This window comes from Ictidomys tridecemlineatus, chromosome 7, assembly GCF_052094955.1.
Source record: "Ictidomys tridecemlineatus isolate mIctTri1 chromosome 7, mIctTri1.hap1, whole genome shotgun sequence".
NCBI classification, from domain to species: domain Eukaryota; kingdom Metazoa; phylum Chordata; class Mammalia; order Rodentia; family Sciuridae; genus Ictidomys; species Ictidomys tridecemlineatus.
This window is the reverse complement of record NC_135483.1, coordinates 44,124,975-44,150,818: the sequence shown is the minus strand read 5'-3', so window position 1 is coordinate 44,150,818 and position 25,844 is coordinate 44,124,975. Positions and strand designations below refer to the sequence as shown.

At 35.3% G+C, this 25,844-nt stretch overlaps 1 protein-coding gene across 2 annotated transcripts; it reads left to right on the top strand.

Moving 5' to 3' along the window:
• The first annotated feature begins 521 nt into the window (after positions 1–521).
• Positions 522–25,757, top strand: Osgin2 (oxidative stress induced growth inhibitor family member 2). Of its 2 annotated transcripts, XM_005328637.4 has the most exons (6): positions 522–687; positions 7,125–7,279; positions 13,049–13,185; positions 13,673–13,864; positions 20,916–21,007; positions 23,743–25,757. In XM_005328637.4, the coding sequence occupies exons 1-6, from the start codon at positions 644–646 to the stop codon at positions 24,773–24,775; spliced, it is 1,653 nt and encodes a 550-aa protein (XP_005328694.2). In that variant the 5' UTR covers positions 522–643; the 3' UTR covers positions 24,776–25,757. The 2 variants fall into 2 exon arrangements, with proteins under 2 accessions (XP_005328694.2, XP_077873067.1); XM_078016941.1 differs by lacking the exons at positions 522–687; positions 7,125–7,279; positions 13,049–13,185; positions 13,673–13,864 and adding an exon at positions 17,016–18,501.
• Positions 25,758–25,844: the final 87 nt, after the last annotated feature.

Below are 25,844 nucleotides of genomic sequence, written 5' to 3'. Positions count from 1 at the left end.
CCAGCGCGAGCAAATGCGCTAAGGCTGCGCAGGGGCGGGGAGCTCGGGCTTTCCGCGGACCTCGGCAGGGTGGCGAAGGCCGCGTGGGACGCGGGGACCTCCCCAGGGACGGATTAGCAGCGCCTCCTTTTCAGCTCCGGCCTCAGACCCCTGGGAGCCCCCAGGCTGCGTACCGGGCGCAGGCCGAGGTTCTGGAAGGGCCTCGCCGCCGCCGCGCGGTGGGCCCGCCGAGTTCGGCAGGCGGCCAGCACAGCCTCCTCTTCATCAGGCCCGGCCCCTCGCCGTCTCCGCGGCTCCACCAATCACAGGCCTCGCCCGTCGCCGCCGCACCTGTGAGGAGGAGCCCACGCGCCTCGGCGCTGTCGTCGCAGCGTCCCCGCCCCGCTCCGCCCCCACCGCGGCGCCCGAGATCACCCGCCGCCGGCGCTCGGCTCCCCGCTGGCAAGAAGCGGAAGCCGCCACCGGAGGCGGACTCGGCGAGACTGAGCTCGGGCAGCCGCGGCAACGGCGAGGCGCGGGGCGGGGGCGCCCGGCGGACACCGCGACCCCGAGCTAGCGGGCGCCCCGAGCGGGCAGCCCCGCCGGGGGTGGCGGCGGCAGCGGCCGTGGTGGCCGAGCTCGGGCGCCCCTCGCGCAGCGCTCCATGCCGGTGTGGTGCTGCCGCTGCTCCCTGGCCGGTCATTTCAGGTGACTTCTCCGGGGACCGGAAGGGAGCGGGCTCGGGTGAAGCGCGGCGGGGGCCTAGGTGGGCCGAGCCGAGCCGAGCGGGCGGGGAGGACGGGCAGCGCTGCATTCGGCCGCCGCTGGGGTCCCGCCGCGTCGCGATCCCGCCTAGTCCGCCCTGCCGACGGGCTCCCTGCTCGTCCTCCTTCCCTCGCCCAGGACCACGGGGGTCACGGGATGGACTGCGAGACCGGCTAGGCCCGGGATGGGTCGGTTACGGCGGGCTGAGACTTCCAAGTCGTGCCAAGTTGTAGCGACGGATTCCCGCGAAGGGCCTCCTTAAAAAAAAAAAAAATGTTACTTAATTTTTTTTTCTTTTTCTGATAACATAAGTTATTGGTTGACAGAAGGTAGGAAACTACGTTTAGCGTCGTGATCTGGTTACGAATAGGTTCTGACTTAAGATGTTGCTTATGATAAGTCAGTTTCTAGATATAGAGTAGAAATTTGAAAAAGTGTCACAGTTTTATACTCAGTGATGGGGAAAGTTTTTAAGGGGTGAGAAAGATAATACATTTAAAAAATAAAAGTGGATGTCTTTTATATGTCTAGCACAGTTGATCAGAACTTCAATTGCAAGGGAGAAAACCAAAGACACTAGAAATGGTTTTAACCCAGGGGTGAAATTTACACGTTTGAATGCTCCAGAATGATGATGCGTAACACTTATTTTGGGGGGGTAAGCTATGAAACTCTAATCAAGAGTTTTAAATTGGGGTTCATAGGATATAGGTGGTCTATGAACTTGGACCAAAAATATATTATTTTCACAACACTAGCATTTCCTTCAGTTAGGAGTATAAGTAACAAATCAAAGTAGTATTTATGATTGACATCAATGTAAATCACAAATATTTCCCTATCACATTAGTTGCAGATATCTAGAAATACTGTTTATGCTTAATGTTTCTTCAGAATTACAGTAATTACTATACATCAATGAATTGTTCTTTAATGCACATTTACTTGTATGTCAGGAGGTTTTTTTTAAAATACATTTTTTAGTTGTAGATGTACACAATACCTTTATTTTATTTTTTTATGTAGGGCTTAGGTTCGAACCCAGTGCCTCATACATGCTAGACAAGCACTCTAACACTGGGCCACAGCCCCAACCGCATGAGTTTGTTTTTTTTTTAAAATAACTATTTTAATGGTTTCCTTGTAAGTCCTATTAATGCTGTTATTCGGAGAAGAGGTCCTGAGGCTTTACCAAATTATGAAAGGGATGTAAGGCACAGAGAAAGTTCAGGACTTCTGTTGTACTAGCAATAAGCTAGGCTTGCCCAGTGAGTTTTGTGTGAGTCTCCAAATTCTAGATATTAAAAAATCAATAAAAAATAAAAAAGTATGTAATAGATTGCTTTTGTAACTTCAAGACAAATTGTCATCTACTTAATAAACAGGGTTTTAAGAGTATCAGACACATTTTGGAGAGTTGGAGAGAACTGGTTCCCCAATGAAAACTTGTTAAATTTAAACCCCTGAGAAACTAACATCACTTTTAGAAAATACTATCCCAAAGCCTTTTGACAACCTTTTGTATACAGCTGAACTCTTAAGGTGCCTGGTTGGGATTTATATCCTTTCCTCAAATACTAGGCAGTAAATACTATCTGCTTATCTTTGTGCACTGAAATTTTGAATAGGGGCTAAAAACAAAAAGCATGGGGCTACATTTTGGTCTTTTAAGAGAAAGGACAACAAGCCTGCAAGCTTTCTGCCTCTAAAAAAGAAAAAAGGTCACCTAAAACATTTTTTAGGAATGTTTCTCATTTACTAATGCTATCTTTGTGCAGATTCATCAGAAGCACATTTTATACAGATTGTGATAAACTACATTTTGAGATTTGTCTGATATTTGAATTGATATGTTTAGTGAGAGAACTGTCTACTAACCTAGTACTTCCTATTCTGGCAGATGATAATTGTGACTGCCTTTGTGACTTTAAAACTTCTTTTCATGTGTTAGTATTGATTTGGTAAAATTTAGAATTGTGCTTCCAAAGATTATAAAAATTGAGGTATTAAAGCATTTCATTTTAATTACTTAAAGAGATATTGCTACAATGTGGGAAAAGTCTTTTTGTTATCTAGATATTTTGCTTACACTACCCTTTTAAATTTGTTTTGAAACTTGGGACAGTAATGTTTCAAAAACCAAAAAATGGGAAGCTTCTAAAGTCTTCTTAGTTATCTTCTTTGATACTGAATGTTTTGGTAACTGTTGTTGTTTACTGTTGTTCTTTACTGTTTTCTAAATTTGATTACATATTTTTCAGTTTAACTGATGCCCCAAATAGAGGAAAAGTAGATTTTTATTACTCAAAGTAAATTCTGTTTTGTTTTTTTTTTTTGTACTTGGGATTGAACCTAGGGGCACTTAACCAGTAAGCTGCATCCCCAGCTCTTGTTTATATTTTATTTAGAGACAGGGTCTCGCTAGTTGTTTATGGCCTTGCTGGGTTGCTGTGACTGGCTTTGAACTTGTGATCCTCCTTCCGGCAGACTTTGTGTGCCTGGCCCACAAATTCTGGTCTTAAATAAAGTTTTCATAAAGTTGGAAAATCTAAGTAGAAATTAACATTGTTCATAGTATATGCATATACTATAAAACATGTACAGCAATACTAAATTTATAATGTAGGTTTTGATTATTTTTAGAAAGAATAGCTACTAATTGGCTTTTGATTCATTGTTGCTATATGTAAAATCAGCTAACCATAGTTTCATTTTATTTTCCTGTTGACTCAGGATTTTTCATGTCTCTATGAAACCACTATTTTGAAAGCTATCTTCTTTTTTTAGCTTTTGAAAGCTATCTTTTTTCTTGATTAACACTATTGAGTTATCAAATACCATGCAAGTTTATTACAAATAGTTGCCACACAGATAGATTACACCAGTGATAATAAGAAATCAAAACAAATTACTTATACTGTGTAAATTTAGGCAAGCTAATATATAGAAAACTTAAATAACATGAAATTTTGGCTCTTGTTAAGGGACCTGAGACAATGGGAAAAGAATATTATTATCTTCAATGAATTTCAGGGCAGCTGGATATCTACACACAAAAAAGGATGAAGTTAGGGGCTGGGGCTGGAGCTCCGTGGTAGAGCGCTTGCCTAGCACGTGCGAGACGATGGGTTCGATCCCCAGCACCGCATAAAAATAAATAAATAAATAAAGGTATTGTGTCAATTACAACTAAAAACATATTTAAAAAAAGATAGTTATATGTGTCTTACCCTGTGAACAAAACTAAAGTGGACAAAAGGTCTATTAGTAAGAACTACAATTTTAAAATGTAGGAATAAATATTTGTAACTAGATCAGGCGGCAGTTTTTTAGATATGCCACCAAAAGCATGGCAACCAAAAAATAAATTTAATTTGGTAAAAAATTTAAATTTATTCATTCAGAGGACATCATCAAGAAAGTAAAAGGGCAGGTCACAGAATGGGAGAAAATGTTTCCAAACTATCTGAAAAGGGATGTTTGTCCAGAATATATAAAAAACTTTTTTTTTAACAAAAAAACAGTTAAAAACAGGCAAAGGCTGGGTGCCATGGTACATACCTGTAATCCTAGCGGCATAGGAGGCTGAGGCAGGAGGATAGCAAGTTCAGAGCCAACCTCAGCAAAAGTGAGGCGCTAAGCAACTCAGTGAAACCCTCTCCAAATAAAATACAAAATAGGTCAAGGGATATGGCTCAGTGGCTGAGTGCCCCTGAGTTCAATCCCTAATCCCCCCAAAACAAAAACAAAAAATGGGCAAAGGGTTTGAATAGATACTTTAATGAAAATATTCAAATGGAAAATAAGCACCTGAAAATATGCTTAACTTTAGTCACTAAGGAATGTAAATCCTAAAGGCAGCTGCTCTGGAGGCTGAGGGAGTGTTTTAAGTTTAAGGCCTATCTGGATAAAATAGCAAGACCCAATATTAAAAAATAAACAAAATTTGCAGTTGAGATGCCACTTCACAGAAACTAGGATAGTTAACTAAAAGACTTAATAGTGCTGGCAAGAATGAGGCAGTTCCTCAAGATGTTAATATAGATAGAGTAAATGGCCAAATTATTGCTGTATATTCTCTGTGAATATTCTTTAGAGAAATGAAAACTTGTCAATACAAAACCTTCAGTGAGTGTTCATCAAAGCATTATTTATAATAGCAGAAAAGTGGAAAAAACCTGTGTGTTCAACAAATGATAACAAACAAAATGTAACATATCCATGTATAACATATCCATTGAATATTATTCAGTCTTCAAAAGAAATTTAAGTACTCATACATGCTCTAACATGAGTGAATCTTGGAAACGTGGTAAGTGAAAGAAGCTAGACACAAAAGGCAACATGTTTTGAGAATGGTCACATTGATAAGAGATTTCCAGAATGGGCAAATTCAGTAATTCAGAAAATAGTTTAGTGCTTGCTAGTGGCTGGGCAAAGGGGAAAAAGAGGATCATTGCTAATGAATGTACTATGTTAGGGGGATGATGGTTGCAAAACCTTGTGAATATATTGGAAACCATCAAATTGTACACCCTAAGGGTGAATTTTATGTATGAATTATAATTCATTGAAAGTCTTTTAAAATTTCTTTCTAGTGTTTCTTCTGTTTGCCTTAATGTAAGGCTTGATCAAGTAACCTATTGTCTTATGTTTTTGAGCTTTTGAAAGCTATCTTTTTTTTTCTTGATTAACAAAAGCCCACCAGAGGGCATTTTATTTCTGATTGTCTTAAGCTCCTGATTTACTTTTCTAAATAAACTGATTGAGAGGACAAGTTCAGTGAAATGAAATATAGTTGCTTATAATAGTCTATATATAGAATTTATAGGTGAATAAAATTCTAAGGCTTGCCAGAAAAATAATTGCTTGAGACAGCTCGACTTAGAATATTAAATGCCCCCTAAAAATGAGTCCTGTAGAAACTGAGTTCTACTGTACCTTTAGGTGAAAGTAATTTGTAGTTTCATAAGTTATAGTTTATCCTTTTAGCATTTGAATATTACATATTAATTTCACAGCATTTATTTGTAGACTTAAAGTTATTATTTTCCAGGTTATATATATAGAGAGAAGTAACAGTGTTTGAGGTAGGGATGTCTGGGAGATTAAGGGAGAAGTCTGCATTTCCTTAGAATTGTGACCATTACAACAATAATGTTTATTTGGCCTGGGTAGCCAAAATGACTTTGTTCAGAAGCCTCCAACAGGAGCTGGACTTGTCCTTTGCACACACTTTGGAGAAGTATCAGGAACAGACCAAAGTAGAAAATACTCAGGTTTAGTGTAAACTCTAAGAAGCAGAAGCAGGCAAGACAGTAGATACATCTGGATCTGATCAGAGGCAGTAGTTAGAATGCTCTTGAAAGGGATGGATTGATCATAAAAGATACTTCCTTCCAGGGATAGTGTCCTTGCAGTGTGAGGAGGGGCTTTCTTTACTTGCCAGTCCAGAGGGTTATCTATTTTGGCAATGTAAGATGAGTCCAGATATTTAGGGGTAGACATTACTTTCTTTGGTTTAAGAAAGCTCTCATAGTATTTTAAGAACTCTGCCCCAACTGAAGGTAGATTGGGACCTCTGAGGGATACACAGAAGCAGACTTTGCTGTCTCCATCTAATTCTTTTCATTTGCCAACATCTTCTGGGATCAGTGAGTTGACCCTTAGTCTTGTGAAATAGCTGATCCATCTGTCATTTATCATTCGGGAAATACTAAGAAACATATCTACTCCTGGGTCTCAATACTTCCAGACATGATGACTATTGCTGACTGTATGAATATGGAAAATAATTTAGGAATTCTATTTCAAAATAATCCACAAAATAGTACAGCATTAACCATGTTCAAGGAATACTCCATTTATTGTGTGAACATGCCACAGTGCTAAAACTAGTTTCTAGAGAGGCAATTGGGAAATAAAGATTGGAGATCAACATTAAAATCATTCCTTATTTTTATATTTTCTTGATAATAAAAGTGTATAAACCTCTTTTACCGAATACCCAACTTGTAATATTTAACTACAGTAACTTTTCCTTAAAACATTTATGACTGTATATTTTAATGCATTCGCCTTTTAGTTAATGAGAAAAAGTAGAGAAACTAGTCATCATAGAAGATCTCAGAATTATAAAATCTCTAGTGTTGTGTCTTTGATCATTAAAGAGAGCTTCTTGAAAAAGCTTGCCTACAAAATAAACAGCTACTTAGAACTTCTGGCCTTCAAAGTAGGATAGGTTGACATACAGCTAAACTACTAATTTCAAAGCATTGTGAAACTATTAAGTATTTTATGGCTTAAATAAAATATGAGTAAAAAGTGACTTTTATGTCAAGGCTATATTGACTCTCTCTCTCTCTCTCTCTCTTTTAAAGAAATTATAGTGACACTGAAACTGAAGGAGAGATTTTTAATTCCTTAGTGCAATATTTTGGTGATAATCTGGGGCAAAAAGTTAAAGCGATGCCATTAGTTGAAGAAACTTCTTTACTCGAAGATTCGTCAGTGACTTTGCCTGTGGTAATAATAGGTAAGTTGTTTCATTTTGTTGTTAAAAAGTTTTACTGCCCTTACTACTTTAATAAATCTGCAGTAAGGCAGTGCAAGTTCTTAGCATTATATTAAAAAGTAGTCTTATTTCAAAATGGCTAGTACAGAGAATTTTTAGTGTCCTTAACACAAAGAAATGATATATGTGTATGGTGATAGATATGTCAGTTACCCTGAGTTGATCAGTAGACATTGTATACGTGTGTTGAAATGCTGGAGTACCTCCATGAATATGTACAGTTAAACTATGTGTGAATTAGAAATAATTTTTAAAAATAGTTTTTAAGGAGAGTGGAAAAGATAATAAAGGAATTAGTTCTAATTTAAAACAATCTAAAGTTGTTTTATGTGTTAAAAAAAACTAATAATCAAATCTTTGAAGGAAGTAATCTGATGTTAGTGGCTATGTTAGAATTTAATACATTTCACTGGAGACCTGATAATGAGAATTCTATTAACTGTATAGTAGTGTCATGGTAGTGATAATAACCAATATTAGAGGTCTGAAGTGAGCATTCGGTATATATTATTAGATTATACCTTATAACCTTATTGCCCTCTAATGTTGGCAGGGGACACACATATAGGGAGAGACTCAAACAGTGATTTATACAAGTTAGTAACCCAATTTGTAATATTAATCCTTAATTGGTACATTGTAGTACGCTGATATTTATAATTCCCTTAACCATGACATTACTGTTGTATATCCTTTATGCCTTAATTCAGAGTTAGTAGGAAGGGAATTAAAGCTGTGTTCTCTGATTAACATATGGAGATACTGGGAAGTAAGGGAGGGAGATGGGCAGGAGAGCAAGATTGTTCTTCTATACTAGATTCTCCTCTAGGAAATAGATAACAGTATTTCCTATCCAAGATAGATCTCAGGGGCCAGATCCTGTATCTGACTTTTTCCCCTTTTATATCCAATCCTGATTTTTCATCCAGGATGACAAGGAACCGTATCTTTCAGAAAATTACCTTTATCTGCATCTGTCTACCCTATTCCTCCCAAAACAATCTATCCCTATTTGTCTTATCTAACCTATGAGTTGCTTACCCTAATGTACATAGTTCCACTACTATTTGGAGTAGCAATACCTGAGCATAGGTAAAGAGCTGATTTCCTTAATATATGTAAGGTTTTTATGTTCCTTTTATAACAACTTACCACAAACATGGGGCTTTAAACAATATAAATATATTATCTTATTGTTTGCTAGGTCAGAAGTTCAGAGCTGATCTTACTTGGCTAAAATTAAGGTGTCAGCAGGGCTGTGTTAAACTTTTTGAAGGCTGCAGGGAAGAATCGTCTCCTTGCCTTTTCCTGTTTCTAAAGGCTGGTCATATTACTTGCTTTTAAGCTCCCTCCTGCATCTTCAAAGCCAGTAATGTTTGCCTTAATGCTGGGCAGCCTGATTCTCTGTTTTTAAGGACTTGGGATGATTGTATTGGGCCTACCTATATGATCCAGGCTAGTCTCCATCACAAGGTCCTTAATTAAAAATAGTTTTGTTTTTTTGTTTTGTTTTTATGGTGGTGGTGATGGGGATTGAACCCAGGGCTTTGTGCATGACAGGCAAGCACTATACCAACTGGGCTAGATCCCCAGCCCCCAAAATGTATTCTTTTGCTAAGATACCATTAGAAAGTTTTGGGAGTTAGTACTGAGACATCTTTGGGATGGGGGTGCATTCTCCCTATTACACTGTATTTCTCTGAATTGCCTTTTTGTATTCTTTGCCTATTTACTTTTGAGTGTTGTACCTTTTTCTTTCAAGGAATTTAGTAACTTCTACTGGTTGTCTATTTTAATTAATAGACTTTTTTATTAGGGCATTTTCAGTTATAAAATAATTGAGCAGAAAATAAAGGGAATTCTCATATTCCCCTCTCTCTGCCTCATTTTCTCCTGTTATTAAAATTAGCATCTTGTATTGGTGTGATATGATCGCTATAGTTGAGGAATCAATTTTGGTACATTATTATTAACTAAAATGTTTAATCTACATGAGAGTTCACTCTGATAAGTAGTTCCATGGTTTAGCAGAGTGTATAATGTTATGTATCTACCATTACAGTATTTATAGAATAGTTTCACTGCCCTAAAAATCTATACTCCATTTATTCATACCTTTCCTTCAACCCCCAATTACTAGAAAACATTGATCTTTCCATAGTCTTCCAGTTTTACCTTCTCTAAAATGTATATAGTTAGAATTGTAGAGTATATAGCCTTTTCAGACTGGTTTCTTTCACTTAACAATATATATTTATGGGTTCCTCCATGTCTTTTTGTGACTTGATACCTCACTTTTTTTTTATTACCAAATAATATTTTATTATATAGGGTACCACAGTTTGTTTATCTGTTTACCTTTTGAAGGATATCTTGTTTATTTCCAAATTTTGACAATTCTGAGTAAAGTAACATTTATATACAGGTATTTGCATATTTATAAGTTTTTAACTTATTGGGGAAAATACTTAGGAGTATGATTGCTGGGTCATATGTTAAAAGTACGGTTAGCTTTTTAAGAAACCGGCAAGCTATCTTCTTATGTAGCTATAAAATTTTGTATTCCCAGGAGCAGTAACAAGAATTCGGTTAATCCACGTCTTTGTTAGCATTTTCTTGGCCTTTGTTTTGCTTTTCAGCCTATTAGGTGTGTAGTGTTGTTTTAATTTTTAATTCCATAATCATGTATGGTGTTTAGCATCTTTTCATATGCTTATTTACCACCCATGTATTGCTTTTGGTAAAACATCTGATTAACTCTGCCTCCTTTTACACTGGTTCTTTTGGGGGGTTGGTGGAGGTTAGTTGTTAACTTTAAGTTTTAAAATCTGTGTGTATATTTTGAATGCAAGTCCTTTATCCCAATGTATTTTCCAAATATTTTCTCCTAGTCTGTAACTTGTCTTTTCATTCTCTGAGCAGTGTCCTTTTTAAAAAATATTTATTTATTTATTTTAATTAGGTATATATGATATGACAGGGGAATGCATTTTGATTCATTGTACACAATTGCAGCACAACTTTTCATTTCTATGGTTGTACACAATGTAGTGTCACACCATAGGTGCAGTCATACATGTACCTAGGGTAATGATGCCCATCTCATTCTGCCATCTTTCCTGCCCCCATGTACCCTCCCTCACCTCCCTCCCATTTGAGAGCAGTGTCTTTTGCAGGGCAGAATTTTAAAATTTTAATCTTTTCATTTGCAGGCCTGATTTTTGGTGTTATATCTAAAAATTCATCATCAAATCTAAGGTCATCTAGATTTTCTTCTAAGTTGTCTTCTGGAAGTTTTATGGTTTTGTATTTCACATTTAGGTCTATGATACATTTGTAAATAATTTTTGTGAAAGATGTAAGGTCAGTATCTAGGTTTTTATGTTTGCATGAGAATGTCCAGTTGTTACAGCACCATTTGTTGAAATAACTGTCCTTTTTCCATTGGATTGCCTTTGTGCCCTTGTCGAAGATCATTGACTATATTTTGTGGGTTTATATTTGGGCTCTGTTTTGTTCCTTTTATATATTTGTTTATTCTTTCACCAGTTCTATACTGTTTACTGTAGCATTGTAGTAACACTTGAAGATGAATAATGTCAGTCCTTTAACTTTGTTGTTTTTCAAGATTGTGTTATCTCTTCTGGGTCTTCTACCTTTATATAAATTTTAGAATCAATTTTCTGAAATCTGTATAGTGCTGGTGATTTTTTTTTTTTTTTTTTGGTGTGGGGGGTAGTTTGCATTGAATCAAGTTGAGAACTGACAACAATATCAAGTCCTCCTATCTGTGAACAGGGAGTATCTTTTCAACTTAAGTAACTGTTCTTTGATTTCTTTCATTAAATTTTGTTATTTTCCTCATGTAGATCTTATATGTATTTCAGTAGATGTATACCTATATATTTCTTCCTTTTTTGGTGTAAATGTAAATAGTGTTGTTTTTTTATTTTCAGATTATATGTGTTCATTGACCGAATATATGAAAATAGTTGACTTTTGCATACTGACCTGCATCCTTTAATCTTGCTGTCATTGTTTATTAGTTCCAGAATTTTTTTTTTAATCAATTCTTTGGGATTGTTTACATAAATGTCATGTAATTGGCAAAAATGGATTTTTTTTCCTTCTCAATCTGTGTATCTTTTATTTTCCTTTCTTCTCTTATTATATTAGCTAGTACTTAGGTTATGGTGTTGAGCAAAAGTGGTGAGAAGGAACATCCTTGTCTTAATTCTGATCTTAGAGGGGAAGTATCTAGTTTCTTACTATTATGTCAGCTAAGGTTTTTTTGTTTGTTTATTTTGTATGTGGTACTGAGGATTGAAACCAGGGCCTCATGCATGTTAGGCAAGTGCTGTACAACAACAGCTATATCCCTTTTTATTTTTTATTTTAAGATGGAGTCTCACTAAGTTAATCAGACTGTCTACAAATATATGATCCTCCTGCCTTGTGGCCTTTGTGTATTAGGACTGCAGACATGTGCCACCACACCCAGTTTGTAGCATTATTATAGATGATGTTTATCATGTTGAGAAAATTCTCTGTTTTTTTTTAATTATGAACAAATGTTTGATTTTTTCAAATGCTACTCTTGCTTGTGTCGATTAGCATGTGATTTTTTTTTGTCTCTGATTCAAGGAAATTAGCTTTTTGACTTCTGTTTGTCACTTATTTTTAATTTTTATCAAGTCAAATGGTTTATTTTTCTGTCTTTTGGGTTTTCTGTCATGCTTAAAGCTTTTCCATGCTAGCATTATATGTAGAAATATTACCTTTTTTTAGTATTTTTATGATTTTACTCTTTTTGCTTATGTCTTTAAGCATATTTTATTTGAATAAATGGACAAAAAATGATTTTTTTTTCGTGATGGCTAGCAGTTTTCTCTGTTGGATTAAAGTTTTGATAGAGATTCAAAATAGAAGTGGCAACCTAGGCTAACAGAGCTACATGAATGGAAGTAGTTCAGTGGGGTTCATCAAGAAAACCAATTTGGCTTTAATTAAAATATACATACCTATAGGAAGGCATTATTAATTGCTGATAATGGAAAGATGGTTGTGACCAGAATGTGGAAACATTGAATAGTCAGAAATAAGCAATATTGGTTTTAGAATAGAGGGATAACATAAGAGGACTATGTGTTACCAAACTTATGTGAATGCAATATGTCAAATGGAATAGGTAAATCTCAAGAAGGAGAAACAGAAGACTTTATTCCTCCTTGTGAAAGTACAGAAGTGATAATAGCAAAGACAACTGATGGAATATAGATGGAAAATAGGTTTAGAATCAGAATTTGATTAATTCAGGATTTTGCTAGTACCATACTTGGAGATGGGTGATGGAATTTAAAGCAAAGAGCATCTACATGAAGGGACTCCTGTTTGCTTTTGAATACATCATGTTTGTTACTAGTAGGTCAGTCAGGTGGAGTGAGGAAGTAGCATATGGAAATGTGGGATGTATCTGGGGGGAAGAAGTTCATCTAGAGAACTAATTTTGAGAATTAGTAGCATAAAGAACTGAAACTTTCAGTAGATGAGATTCCCAAAAGAAAATAGAGAGAAGCAAAGATCAGAATCTTTGAGACATCTTGTTTTGTGAGACAGCTTTAAGAGATTAGAGAAGAAAGAATAAGTGAGGGAGAAGAACCATCTTTGAAGTAGGAGGAAAGCCAAGTGACAAGAGTATTAATACACCTCTTTCTACCTTTTTCAAAATAGGAAATGGACCCTCAGGAATATGCCTTTCTTATATGTTATCAGGCTATAGACCATATTTATCATCAGAAACAATACACCCAAATACAATTTTACATAGTAAATTAGAAGAAGCAAGACATCTTTCCATTGTTGATCAGGTATTGTTTATTATGTCAATTTTAAAATTTTTTATGCTGATACAAATTAGTTTTATTTATATAAGCATTGTTTCTCAGTTAAAAATTCTTCATTCTAAATAAAACTTTGTTATTTTATTTTAGATTCATAAGTGTATTCTGTGGAGTTATATCTATATATGTCTACCTATTTTATGGAATTTATTAAAGCATAAGTTCCCAAATTGTGTTCTAGTGGAATTTTAATAGTTGCTGTATGCTCACATAAGTTTGAAAGTGCTGCTTTTTACATACAAAAGGCATCTTCAACTTTTCCAGTGTAAGGATCTGGTTAGCTTTGTGGAAACCTAAATTTTACCTGTATTATTTGACCAAAGAATCCATTAAGATCTCAAGGAACATCAGTATTCTATAATTCACTATCTGGGAAATGCTTAAGAGTAATGGCTTTTACTATAATTATCATGGTCATGACTTTTTTCAGACTCTGCCCTTTTTTTCCATTCAGGACTTAGAGTACTTGTCTGAAGGCCTTGAGGGCCGATCATCCAATCCAGTTGCAGTACTTTTTGACACACTTCTTCATCCAGATGCTGACTTTGGGTATGATTATCCATCCATTTTGCATTGGAAATTAGAGCAACATCATTATATCCCTCACTTAGTTCTTGGTAAAGGTCCACCTGGTGGAGCTTGGCATGTGAGTATATTGTTTTTAGCCTTTTCATGTACATGAATTATTATTTATTGTCCTGATGAAATCAATTTGATTCAAGCTTTATGATAATAATACTGTTGTGTATGTTTACTGCATTTTTATCTGAGAAAAATTTTAATGCTCCTCAGTTTGGTTAAATATCAGTTAATTGCCTAAAGTAGTTAAGGCCAAATTTTTATTATTAATACAATCTTAGAACTAGCATTTTTCTGTAGTATCTTACAAGAATTATAAAGAAAACATTTCAGAAATGTTTTACATAGCAAAACTTATTCATTCATTTATTTTCAAGTTAACAATATCTCAACATCTTATTTCAAAACCAATATTTATTATTCCCAGACATTTTCAAGATAAAAATGAAAAAATATATTAAGAGAAACAAGTTGTATTAGTTTGTTCAGCTGCTATAACAAAAACTGGATGGCTTGAACAACAGGTATTTATTTATAGCTCACATTTTTGGAAGCTGCATAGTCCAAATTTAAGGTACTGGTTAATTTGGATCCTGGTAAGGGTTGTCTTCTTGGCTTTCAGGCACTTTCAGGCAGCCACCTACATTTTCACTGTGTCCTCACATGTATAGAGAGCAGTTGTTTCTTATAAAGCCATTAATTCTATTTAGAGGGACCTACCTTCATGACCTCACCTAAACATCATTAATCCCCAAAGGCCGCCTCTCTATATGACATCACATGGAAGATTAGGACTTCACCATAATAATTAGTGGTAGGGGGACAATTTAGTCCATAGCAGAGGTTAAACAAGAGAATCAATAAATTGAAGATTCATCCAATATATTTGATTAGGTAGGGGGCCAATTATTCTTCATTCTTATATCCCTAGTTAACACTATGTCTAGAATTGTCAAAATGTAATGAATGGTCATATGTTATACAAATAAATGTTAAATAATTTAGTTTGGCAGGGCGTGGTGGTGCACACCTATAATCCCAGTGGCTTGGAGGCTGAGACAGGAGAATTGTGAGTTCAAAGCCAGCCTCAGCAAAAGCAAGGTGCTAAGCAACTCAGTGAGACCCTGTTTCTAAATAAAATACAAAATAGGGCTGAGGATGTGGCTATTACAGCAGCTGCCCTTGAGTTTAATCTCTGGTTTTTACCAAAAAAAAAAATAAAAAATAAAAAATAATTTAGTTTGTTGTATGAAATACAGATTTATGAGAACTTCAGCATGTTCAATAATCAAATATTTAATACAGATTTCAATTGGCTATTCCTATTAGTACAATGTTACACATCTAAAAAGTGGTTTACATTTGTTAAGTGACTATGTCAGGGTATTGATATATTCCTATATAATATATATGACTAATAACTTTTAAAATCTTAATTCTTTTTATAGTATTATGTAGAAACTGCCAAGCTATCTGTACCTTTTCATTTAAGATTTTTGTTTATTTTTAATATTAACTTTATTTAAGAATAGTTGATTTACAATGAGCTGCATTTATTTAGTGTATAATTTGATGATCTGTAACAAATGTCTATAACTGTGAAGCCACCAGTACAAGATATGAAAAAATTCTGTTACTTGCAAAGCTGTGTTTATATTTGCTCTATGAATAGTACTGTCTTAGTATTAGATTGCCTTCTCTAAATTCCTGAGATTTTATTGTATACTTAACTTTTTCTGCTTAAAAATACTGTGCAGGGAATAATTGATCTCTTTTTACTTCATTTCTTTTACTTTCATGTAGAAAAGTTAAAGTCTGGATAAACCATCATTTCTAAAAGCGTATTTTAGAAATTCCTTATCTTTTCTTCAGGAATATGTTAACTAGAATATCGATATAAATAGCTGGGATTTGAGCTGTGATACATTTGTCAAGGATACTTTTAATGAGGATTTCTGACTTTCCCAGGCATAATTATTTTTTCCCATCTGTCCATTCCATACCTTAATCTTAATCTTTCAGGGCTTGCCTATCATACTGTTGATGTGTTTGTGCTACTTTCCCTCTGCCATGTGCTCTGCACATCCTCGCTAGCCTTAGACATCTACCCTCTCTCATTCTTATCTCCATTTTGTGATCTGGTTTTTTACCACTCTCTTCTCTTCCAAGCTTTATAAACTGTGTCCTCTAGAACCTCAGTGATAAACCCTATATTCTTAACTATTTAAGTTATATGGTGCTCCTCCTCCCTTTCTTGAAAACTTGCTTTTTCCTAAAGATACCTTTCCCATTGCAGCCCTCTGAAGTGAAGCCTGTTCATTCTCCCACTGCCTCATGTTTTATCATTTTGCTGGTGAGGTTAGAGTTCTCTTTACTTCTCATTGCTCTTTTGTAAATTCCCACGTTCCTTTGAACAGGTCATCTTTTAGCTCCTTTACCTTTCCAAACTATATCCATTAATTACTCAATCTGTGACATCTGGCTCATGGTCTTTGATTATTATTTCTGAAATTTTATTATCACATTGAATGACTTTACATACAGGATGCAGAACCAGCATCTTAACCTCATAGTCCCTTCACTCCTCATTGCCAACAGTTTTTTATCTTTTTTCTATGGATCTTATCTCTTTCATAATCTCTCAATTTGTGAAACCAGTCCTCAAACATCTTATTTTCTAAACACAATTTCTGTTCTTACAGCTGCATCACTCAGTTACTTGCTCTGAACCTCAAAACCAGAGTGGTCCAGCCCTGAGCTTCACCTTCTTACCCAGTTTAGGTTCTACAGTCTACTGATTTAACTATTTTCCTTAGTTAATTTTCTTGGCCCATTGTCCTTCTATTAGATGAGTTCAGCAAAAAGGCAGTTCATCTAACTGTGTTTTTAATCTAAGCTGTTAAACCCCCTGGGGAAAAAAATCATACAACTCTGAAAAGTATTGTCTAGCCTCATTTGGGCCCTAAACACCTTTTGGTAGCATTTGGTGTTTCCTTGCCAAAGTTACTAAGTTCTTTTCAAACCCCTGTCTTTTGAGTTCTGTTTTATGCTTAGATGTGCTCTTGGTTCTTGTTTTATGGAGAAAATAGAATCAGTATTGAACCTCCACAGTTTCATAGTTTACCCTATATACTTACTTGTATTCATGCTTATTCTTTGGTTTTTTTTTTTTTTTTTTTTTTTTTTGTCCCTGTTATAAGGAAAGACGTATCACTTCTCCTATCTAAGGGGCACCTACAACTATATCTGGACCCTTGTCGTCTTAAGGACAGTCTTTGATCTCCTCTATCTTCTTATATCATTAGTTCTCTGCCAGCTTTTATTGGTCAATATATAAATGTGCTGAAATTATTTCTGTCTTTAAAAAAAATTAGGTGTTTGCTTGTCTTATCCTTTCCTTTAACACATCTTGAAATGATTACCTGTACATACCATCTTCCATGCCTTTGCCTCCTGTTCCTTAGTTCCCTGACTGTAGCTTCTGTTTCTGGTTTTCCATAGGAACTATTCTTTCTGAAGGTCAATAATTTCCTTTTTTGCTTAACTTGATCTTCTCAAAATTTCCTGACATCTTGTTTTAGTCAGCCTTTTCACTGTAATGGTCATAAAACCTGACAAGAACAATTAAAAGAGGATAGCTTATTTGAGGGCTCATTGTTTCAGCGGTCTCAATCCATAGACAGCTGGCTCTATTCCTCAAGACATGAGATGAGGCAGAACATCATGGTGGAGGAGTGTAGCGGGAAACAGAAGCTGGAAGCATGGCACCAGGAAGCAGAGAGAGTGCATTTCCTTCATGGACAAAATATGTCTTTCCCTCAAAGACATGCTCCCATCGACCCATCTTCTTCAGCCACACCTTACCTGCCTTTGGTCACCGCTCAGTTATTCCCTATTGGGATTAATGCTCAGGTTAATGCTTTCATAACCCAATCATTTTGCCTCTAAATTTTCTTGCATTGTCTCACACATGAGCTTTTGGGGAATACCTCCCATACAAACCATAACAGATCTACTGCATATCTTTCTTATATTTTCTGAACCTTCAGTCTCCTTGATGTTCTTTCTCTTTGGTACTCCTTTTCAGTTACTTTTGTGGACTCTTATTCTTAAAACTGTGCTTCTGTGACCTCTATCCCAAGCCAAGGTCTTCTTATCATACTCTCTAGGTTATTTCATCTAGTCTAACGACTTGCATATGGATGCTGCTTGATTCTTAAATAAAAATCTCTAACCTATATTACTCTTTCTCCTACATCTAAGTTCTAACCCCCTTTTTTTATTCCAAAGGTGTCCTGAAACTCAGCATTCCTAAAATTTATCATCTTGATTATCTAATTTCTTTAATTTCCTTATGACTAAATGACACAGTCCTGTAGTTACTAAAACCAGAAACCTGAGAGTCTTCCTTAATGTCTCTTTCTTCAACTGCCACTTCAAATTTATCATAAAATCTTTTCCATTCTTTCTTTTCTTTTTTGGTACTGGGCATTCAACCCATCATCTCTTTTTTTTTAACTTTTTTTTTTTTTTTTGAGAGAGTGACAGAGGAGAGAGAGAGAATTTTTAATATTTATTTTTTAGTTTCGGCGGACACAACATCCTTGTTGGTATGTGGTGCTGAGGATCGAACCCAGGCCACACGCATGCCAGGCGAGCGCGCTACCGCTTGAGCCACATCCCCAGCCCAACCCATCATCTCTTGTATGTTAAGTATATACTGTACACTTAGCTGCACCCCCAGCCCTAACATTCTTTATCTCAGAGACATATTTTGAGTCTACCTACCGTGCTTCTCCCTATCATAATTGTAATTTTGCAAGTACTGGCTATCATTATCTTTTGCCCAAATTATTGCAAAATTCTTTCTAAATGCCTTTTCTACTCAGCTTGTCTTTTTCATTTTTTTTCTTAATACCAAAGACAGAGTTGTCTTACTAAAACACAATCTGAGATGTTATGCCATGGATAAAGCCATTAATTTCTCCCCCTTGGTCAGATGCATAGTATACAAACTTCCTGATATATTTTACCATATTCCATGTGATTTAACTCCTATTTAGCTTTTTTGTCTTATTCCCCACACTCTCATTCCATGTTTTGATATTTTCATGTTGCAGAATCCAATGTTCAGGCTCTGTGATGCAGTAGTGTTCACAGGACTCAGAAAATGGTTTACTCATGCTTACAGTTTATTGCATGAGTGGATATAGATTAGCATAGCAATGGGAAAAAGCTCATGGGGCGAAGTCAAGGAGAAACTAAGAGTATGCTTCTAGTAGAAACACATAGGGATGTGCTAAATCTCCCAACAGAACAGTGTGTGGCAACACATGTAGAGTTGCCAAGAAGGGAAACTCACTCATGCTTGGTGTCTAGGGATTTTTTATGGACCAACAGTCATATAGGCCAGCAGTGCCTGTGTGTCTGACCTCAGCCATCAGACCACTGCCTCCAGCACAAACACTGGTATTAACTGTAAATCATATCGTTAGGATAATTTTACATGGCCACACTGGTAGAATATGTCCAAGGCCTCAGGCGTGAAAAAAACAAAAACAATACTTTAGGGGCTCAGAGTAATCTCTTAAGAGGGAGTAGACAAGGCTGTGTCCAGAAGACAAGCCTTTCTTAATATATGAAGGGTTGGAATAACCCAAGTCTGCTAAATTTTATTTTTAGAAAGCTACTTAAGTTCTTTCTCATTAAGCTGTTACATAAATTTTTATTTTGCCTGGAATATTCTCCTTCTAATTGTGCACTCCTAGAAGCCCATTTGTATGTATCCTTGAAGAAATAAAATACTTTGCATATGTTCCTATATTGTACTTGTATCTGGTTTGCCTCCCATATTACACTACAGTCTCCATGAGAACAGACATTCATGCCTTATAGTTTGCATAGAACAAACAAACACTGATTGGTAGAAAAGTGAGATCAGAGAACTAGGTCTCTCAACAATGCTACTTCTCAACCTCTTGAAGGTTGAGTTCTGCACGAGGCAATTATGGCTCCAGAAAATCTCTGATTCAGTAAATTTTTAACAGTTCCTTTTAATGATGATTCATTTTCTTGATTCTGAACCTATTATCAAAGCCAGTCTGCCTCAAATCATGTGCATCTTGCCGCATTCTCTACCCGTAGTGGTGATCTGTATGCTGTCTCAGATAATGCACCATAGGCTTTGCACATGGTAAGTTAAAAAAATATAATATAGGCCCCACTCCCAGTTCTGGTCCTTATAAAAACAGGGTAAGAAGAATAATGATATCTAAAACAGTGGGATGAAAGAGATTATTGGTTATTGAGATAAGTGTTTTGACCCTTGGACATTTATTCCTTTGTATCAAGGAGAGCAGAAGTAAGTAGGTTCAGGAGCTTGAAGTGCTTACCTCTTTGATGACAGCATTAACTCCAGCAGTGAGTTTGTTTCTCAGGAAACCACTGCTTATTTTTCTAGTTGTAGTAAAAGATGTTGCTATATCCAAACCAATCTAGACTTCAGAATTAAAATTGATGGAGGGTAATTGATGGATTAGGTAGTTTTCTAATTTTTAAAAGGCTGTAAATGAGGTCTGGGCTCAGTGTAGAATGTTTGTCTGGCATATGGAGGCCCTAGGTTTGATCTATAGTACTGCCAAAACAAACAAAACTGTAAATAATGTTAAAATGGAAAAATATCTTAAGTTTTAGAAATTATTGAATATTTTTCTTTTTGTTAAAAACAGTGGAAATAGTGACTTATAACAGGTACATCTAAATTAACGTATCCATCATATGCCAAAGCTATCAACCTTAATATGTACACATGATTATCATATCAATTGTAAGCTAAAGCTATCAATATTGTGTAGACATTGGAGAATCCTCTAAATATGTTTATGGTTGTATAACTATATAAAAGAAGATATATAAATGGATAATACGAAATGATGAAAATATGTAAAAGTTTATTGGAATGAAATTTTGGAGGCAATTTATACAAACATTTATGAGTACATTGAGGACAACATGTCTAGAGTCTGAATTATTATAAATGGAATTTTTAGCTTTTATAAAAATCCATGATATGTTTAATAGTGTTTTTTTTTTTAACTACTACTTTTTAATTTTAACAGAATATGGAAGGCTCCATGTTGACAATCAGCTTTGGGAACTGGATGGAGCTTCCTGGACTTAAATTTAAAGATTGGATATCTAGCAAACGAAGGTAATGATCAAACTATTTTTAAATTCTTTGTTGTAAAATGAAAAAGACTGGAAAAATTTCACAATATTTGTGATCCTGTCCTGGATGAATAATATAAATATAACTGTTTTTCAGATGAAAATATATCCTGGAAGCAGTAATTATGAGCTAGTTTCCTTTTAGAGATGTTATAAACTAAGCAGTAAGAAAGTGTTTATAGATTTTTTTTTAAAGTTTGTTAATCATGAATTTCTTTCCTGTTAAATCACTGTTTGGTTACTTTCTCAACTACCCACATATCATTTTCTACACTTTCAATCACTCATTTTTATGAGTGGATATATAATTTCATTTATTTATATCTTGTGTACATACCCAAAGTGTTTGATTTTCAGGGTAAAGAGTGTATATTGTATGATTGTCTATGTAGAATGATGGAATAATTCAGAATTTGGGATATGGTTGGCTACTTGGGCATGAAAGTCAGTCTTTAATTAAGAAAATATGAAAGTAGGAATAACTGAGAAAAAATATCATCTTGGAAGAATATAAATTTGTTTTATTTTGAGGGAAAGAATCCAAAAGTGAAAAAGGAAAAATATGGAAACACTATTGTTTTCACAGATGATAGATATTAGAGAGGAATTACCAATAAAGAGAATTTATTCCACTTTGACTATTAATGGAAATAAGTTAAAGCAGGAAGTTATTTAACCTTTGTTAGAATAGGAATGTGACATTTGAGTAATTATCTCCCTGATAGATAAGAATCATTTAATCCATATAAGTTTTCTTTCATTTGAAATTTAAGATGATCAGATTTAGAGCATGAGTAATTGAGATTAAACCTTTAAATTTATTTTTATTTTTTTTAAAGAGAGAGTGAGAGAGGAGGGGGAGAGAGAGAGAGAGAATTTTTTAATATTTATTTTTTAGTTTTTGGCGGACACAACATCTTCGTTTGTATGTGGTGCTGAGGATCGAACCCAGGCCGCAAGCATGCCAGGCGAGTGTGCTACCGCTTGAGCCACATCCCCAGCCCCTAAATCTTTAAATTTAAAAAAATTTAAATGAAAACCTTAAAGTTTCATTTTTAGGCTTTTTAAGATGGAATTATATATGGGTTTCAAACAAAGTTACAAAATCAGGCAGGTTATACCAAGTTCCCTATTTTTTAAAGTAAACAAGTCAAATTGCTCAGTACATTCTCCCTTTGTAAAACAAGTAAGAGAAGGAGCTTTATGATTTTTTTAACAGAAACATTTATCTTTTTATATTGTGCATATTGTATCTTGAATATTATGTGAAAATTAGTCTTGTGATAAATATTAGCTTTAGCTCCTGCTCTTAGTGTTAAGAGCAGATTCGTGTCTCTTAAAAGATTGGCAGGGCTTGAGTCCTTCCCTTTTTTCTTTTTAGATACTGGAGATTGAACTTAAGGGCATTCAATTGAGCCACATCTCCAGCCCAAATTTGTATTTTTATTTAGAGACAGGATCTCACTGAGTTGCTTAGTGCCTCATCTTTGCTGAGGCTGGCTTTGAACTCCATATCCTCCTGCCTCAGCCTCCCAAACTGCTGGGATTATGGATGTGTGACACTGCACCCTGCTTGACTTTAACTTCTAATGTAGTGGTCTCAGACAAATAACTTCAAGTAATTGTGAATTTTCTATTCTGCAAAGAATAGAAATAATAGGAGATAATAATAGTAACCATTTCATGGGTTTTCTGTAAATGTTAAGATTTAATGTATTCTAAATAAATTTTAGTAAACTTTAAAAAACTTTTATGAACTTCCGTTTACAAGTAATAGTGCATTATGTTTAATGATTTGGTTTGTTTTTACTGCTATCTATCTCTAATTTGGGCATAGTTGTTGGGAATATTTCTGACCATTTGTTTTACAAGCCAAGTGAAAAATGAAAGATGTACTAACATACATCTTTCATGAAGAACAGTTTATACTTTGAGTTCTCTTTCCGAGGAGGAAAACACATTGAGCAAAATATAATATCTTACTTGCTTAGATGTAAAATTATTTTGTACAGCAGAAGACAGATGAATTATTTTTGGTCTTTTAGAAAACTGTAACTTAAAAAAAAAAAAAAAGTCAGATTGGGTGCCACGTGCCTGTAATCTCAGCATTACAGGAGACAGAAACAGGAAGATCACCAGTCAAAGCTAGCCGGAGCAGTTTAGCAAGGCCCTGTCTCAGAATAAAAAATAAATAGGCTGGGATGTGGCTCAATGGCTAAGCACCCCTGAGTTTAATACCTGGTACCTTAAAAAAAAATAAAAAATCATGGCAGGATGGTATTATATAAATCTTTCAAGAAGCATAGATATTACAGTTAGAACTGTAATTTCTTAGTGATTATAATCTATGTAATTCAGTTAACAGTTACACATTATAATTGAGATATAAAATAGTCTAATTTTCAGATATCCACATTTTAATTCCTTCATTTACTTAATAAAAGTTTATCAAACAATTTGAGCTGACACTATGAATGGCGCTGGAGGAAAAAAGATGCATTAATGTCCCTGCCCTCGTGTCTTCTTTTGTTGATAAAACTTATTCATTAAAAGTTTTTAATTAAAAACAAAAACATGCTTTCTTTATAAAGTTTTAGGATAAGTTTTAGCTAAGACAGTCCAGAATAACTAAAAAGATATAAATACTTACTAGAGAAATAATAAATGTGGCAACTTAAGAACTCTCTTCATAAGATATTTTTTCTTTTCTTTTTTTAGGAATCTAAAAGGGGATCGAGTTATGCCAGAGGAAATAGCTCGCTACTATAAACATTATGTAAAAGTCATGGGTCTTCAGAAGAATTTCAGAGAGAATACTTACATAACCTCTGTATCAAGACTCTACAGAGATCAGGATGAAAATGATAGTCAAGACTCAGATATTTCAACAAAGCATTTACAGACAGAGAAGTCAAAATTTATCAAGAGAAACTGGGAAATCAGAGGTTATCAGCGAATAGCAGATGGTTCTCATGTTCCCTTTTGCCTCTTTGCTGAGAATGTAGCTCTAGCAACTGGAACATTGGATTCTCCAGCTCATCTCGAAATTGAAGGGGAAGATTTTCCTTTCGTGTTTCATTCAATGCCTGAATTTGGAGCTGCTATAAGTAAAGGAAAGTTACATGGCAAAGTGGATCCAGTGTTAATTGTAGGTTCTGGGCTTACTGCAGCTGACGCAGTACTGTGTGCTTACAACAATAATATCCCCGTGATCCATGTTTTCCGCAGACGAGTAACTGATCCAAGCTTAATTTTCAAGCAGCTTCCCAAAAAGCTTTATCCTGAATATCATAAAGTCTATCATATGATGTGTACTCAGATATATTCTGCAGACTCAAATCTTTTGTCTGATTATACCAGTTTTCCTGAGCACCATGTGCTTTCCTTTAAGTCGGACATGAAATGCATTCTTCAAAGCATCTCTGGATTGAAGAAAATATTTAAGCTGTCTGCAGCAGTGGTATTGATAGGGTCTCATCCTAATCTTTCTTTCCTAAAGGAACAAGGATGTTACCTAGGCCATAATTCAAGCCAGCCAATCACATGTAAGGGTAATCCTGTGGAAATAGATGCATATACCTATGAATGTGTTAAAGAAGCCAACCTTTTTGCATTAGGCCCTTTGGTTGGAGACAATTTTGTTCGATTTTTAAAGGGAGGGGCATTGGGTGTTACACGCTGTTTAGCTACAAGACAGAAGAAAAAGCAGCATTTGATTGTTGAAAGAGGAGGAGAAGATGGGGTAGCTTAAAACAAGTTTACAAAGAATTTAAATGGACAGTTTACTATTAAAGATTTTTAATAGTGGTTTTGCAGTGTACTGGCCTGAATTTTCTGGACTTGAATTAACTGGAGGAGAGCCTCAAGCTATAGTAACTTCATTTTTATAACTACCACAACTTGGCTTACTGATTTATATTGTAATGTACCGGAGATGTCAGACAAATAGAAACACTGCCAACTTGGTAAATTTCAAACTTAACTAAAACATTCTTTTCTTCCAAGACTTATTTTTTTGTGATCATTTTGGGTTATTTATTTGATTGCAAAATATTACAGCCTGGAGTCCATAAAACCACACACTTGTTAGGCCAGACATTGTCCTAGTGAGGACATATTTGGGTCACTTTGCTGCTCCAAGGATGGTCCAAGGATCAGCAGCATCATCTTTATCTGTTGCTTGTTAGAAATGTACTGTTGGGCCCCACAGTATACTTGCTTAATCAGAAATCAAGACATCGGTATGCTTATTAAAGGTTGAGAACACTGGCCTAAGTGAAAATGGGGATATAAAATATGTATACTAGGGCAGGGTAGGGGGAGGAGGCATTTTCAACTCAGGTTTTATTTATTTTGAAATTGTCAGTTTTATAAATAATTTATTACCAAATATGATGGTCTTTTAAAAATATTTTTATTATTGAATCCTTGATAGGTACTTCATTTTCTTAACTTCTAATAATTTAAACATTCCAATAATATTAGTAAGCACCTTGACATACAAGAACCCGCTGTGACATTTTTCAGGTTTATTCTCTACTTTTAATCATCGTAATATCTAATTAATCTGATTTATAATTCAATAAATTGTGGATGGAACTACTTATCTTTGTGTGAACATTGAGTAACTGATTTCTGTCACTGAAACTAAGATATTTGGATATGGTAAGAACTTCCTAAAATTGTAATACCATTTGGTTATTGTCAGGATCATTAAAGGTTAATTTGGAAAATGATTATTTTTTTATTCCCAAGGTGATTATTACTTTGACATCTCTAATAGTGTTTGTTCATTGGGTTTATCTGCTGTAGTAATCCTG

Bases quoted from the DNA above. Each gene is read 5' to 3' on its own strand.
- Osgin2 (XM_005328637.4), top strand. From the start codon at position 644: ATGCCGGTGTGGTGCTGCCGCTGCTCCCTGGCCGGTCATTTCAG. The intron at 7,280-13,048 runs GTAAGTTGTTTC...TTTTCAAAATAG, and splicing joins TTTGCCTGTGGTAATAATAG to GAAATGGACCCTCAGGAATA. The intron at 13,186-13,672 runs GTATTGTTTATT...TTTTCCATTCAG, and splicing joins ATCTTTCCATTGTTGATCAG to GACTTAGAGTACTTGTCTGA.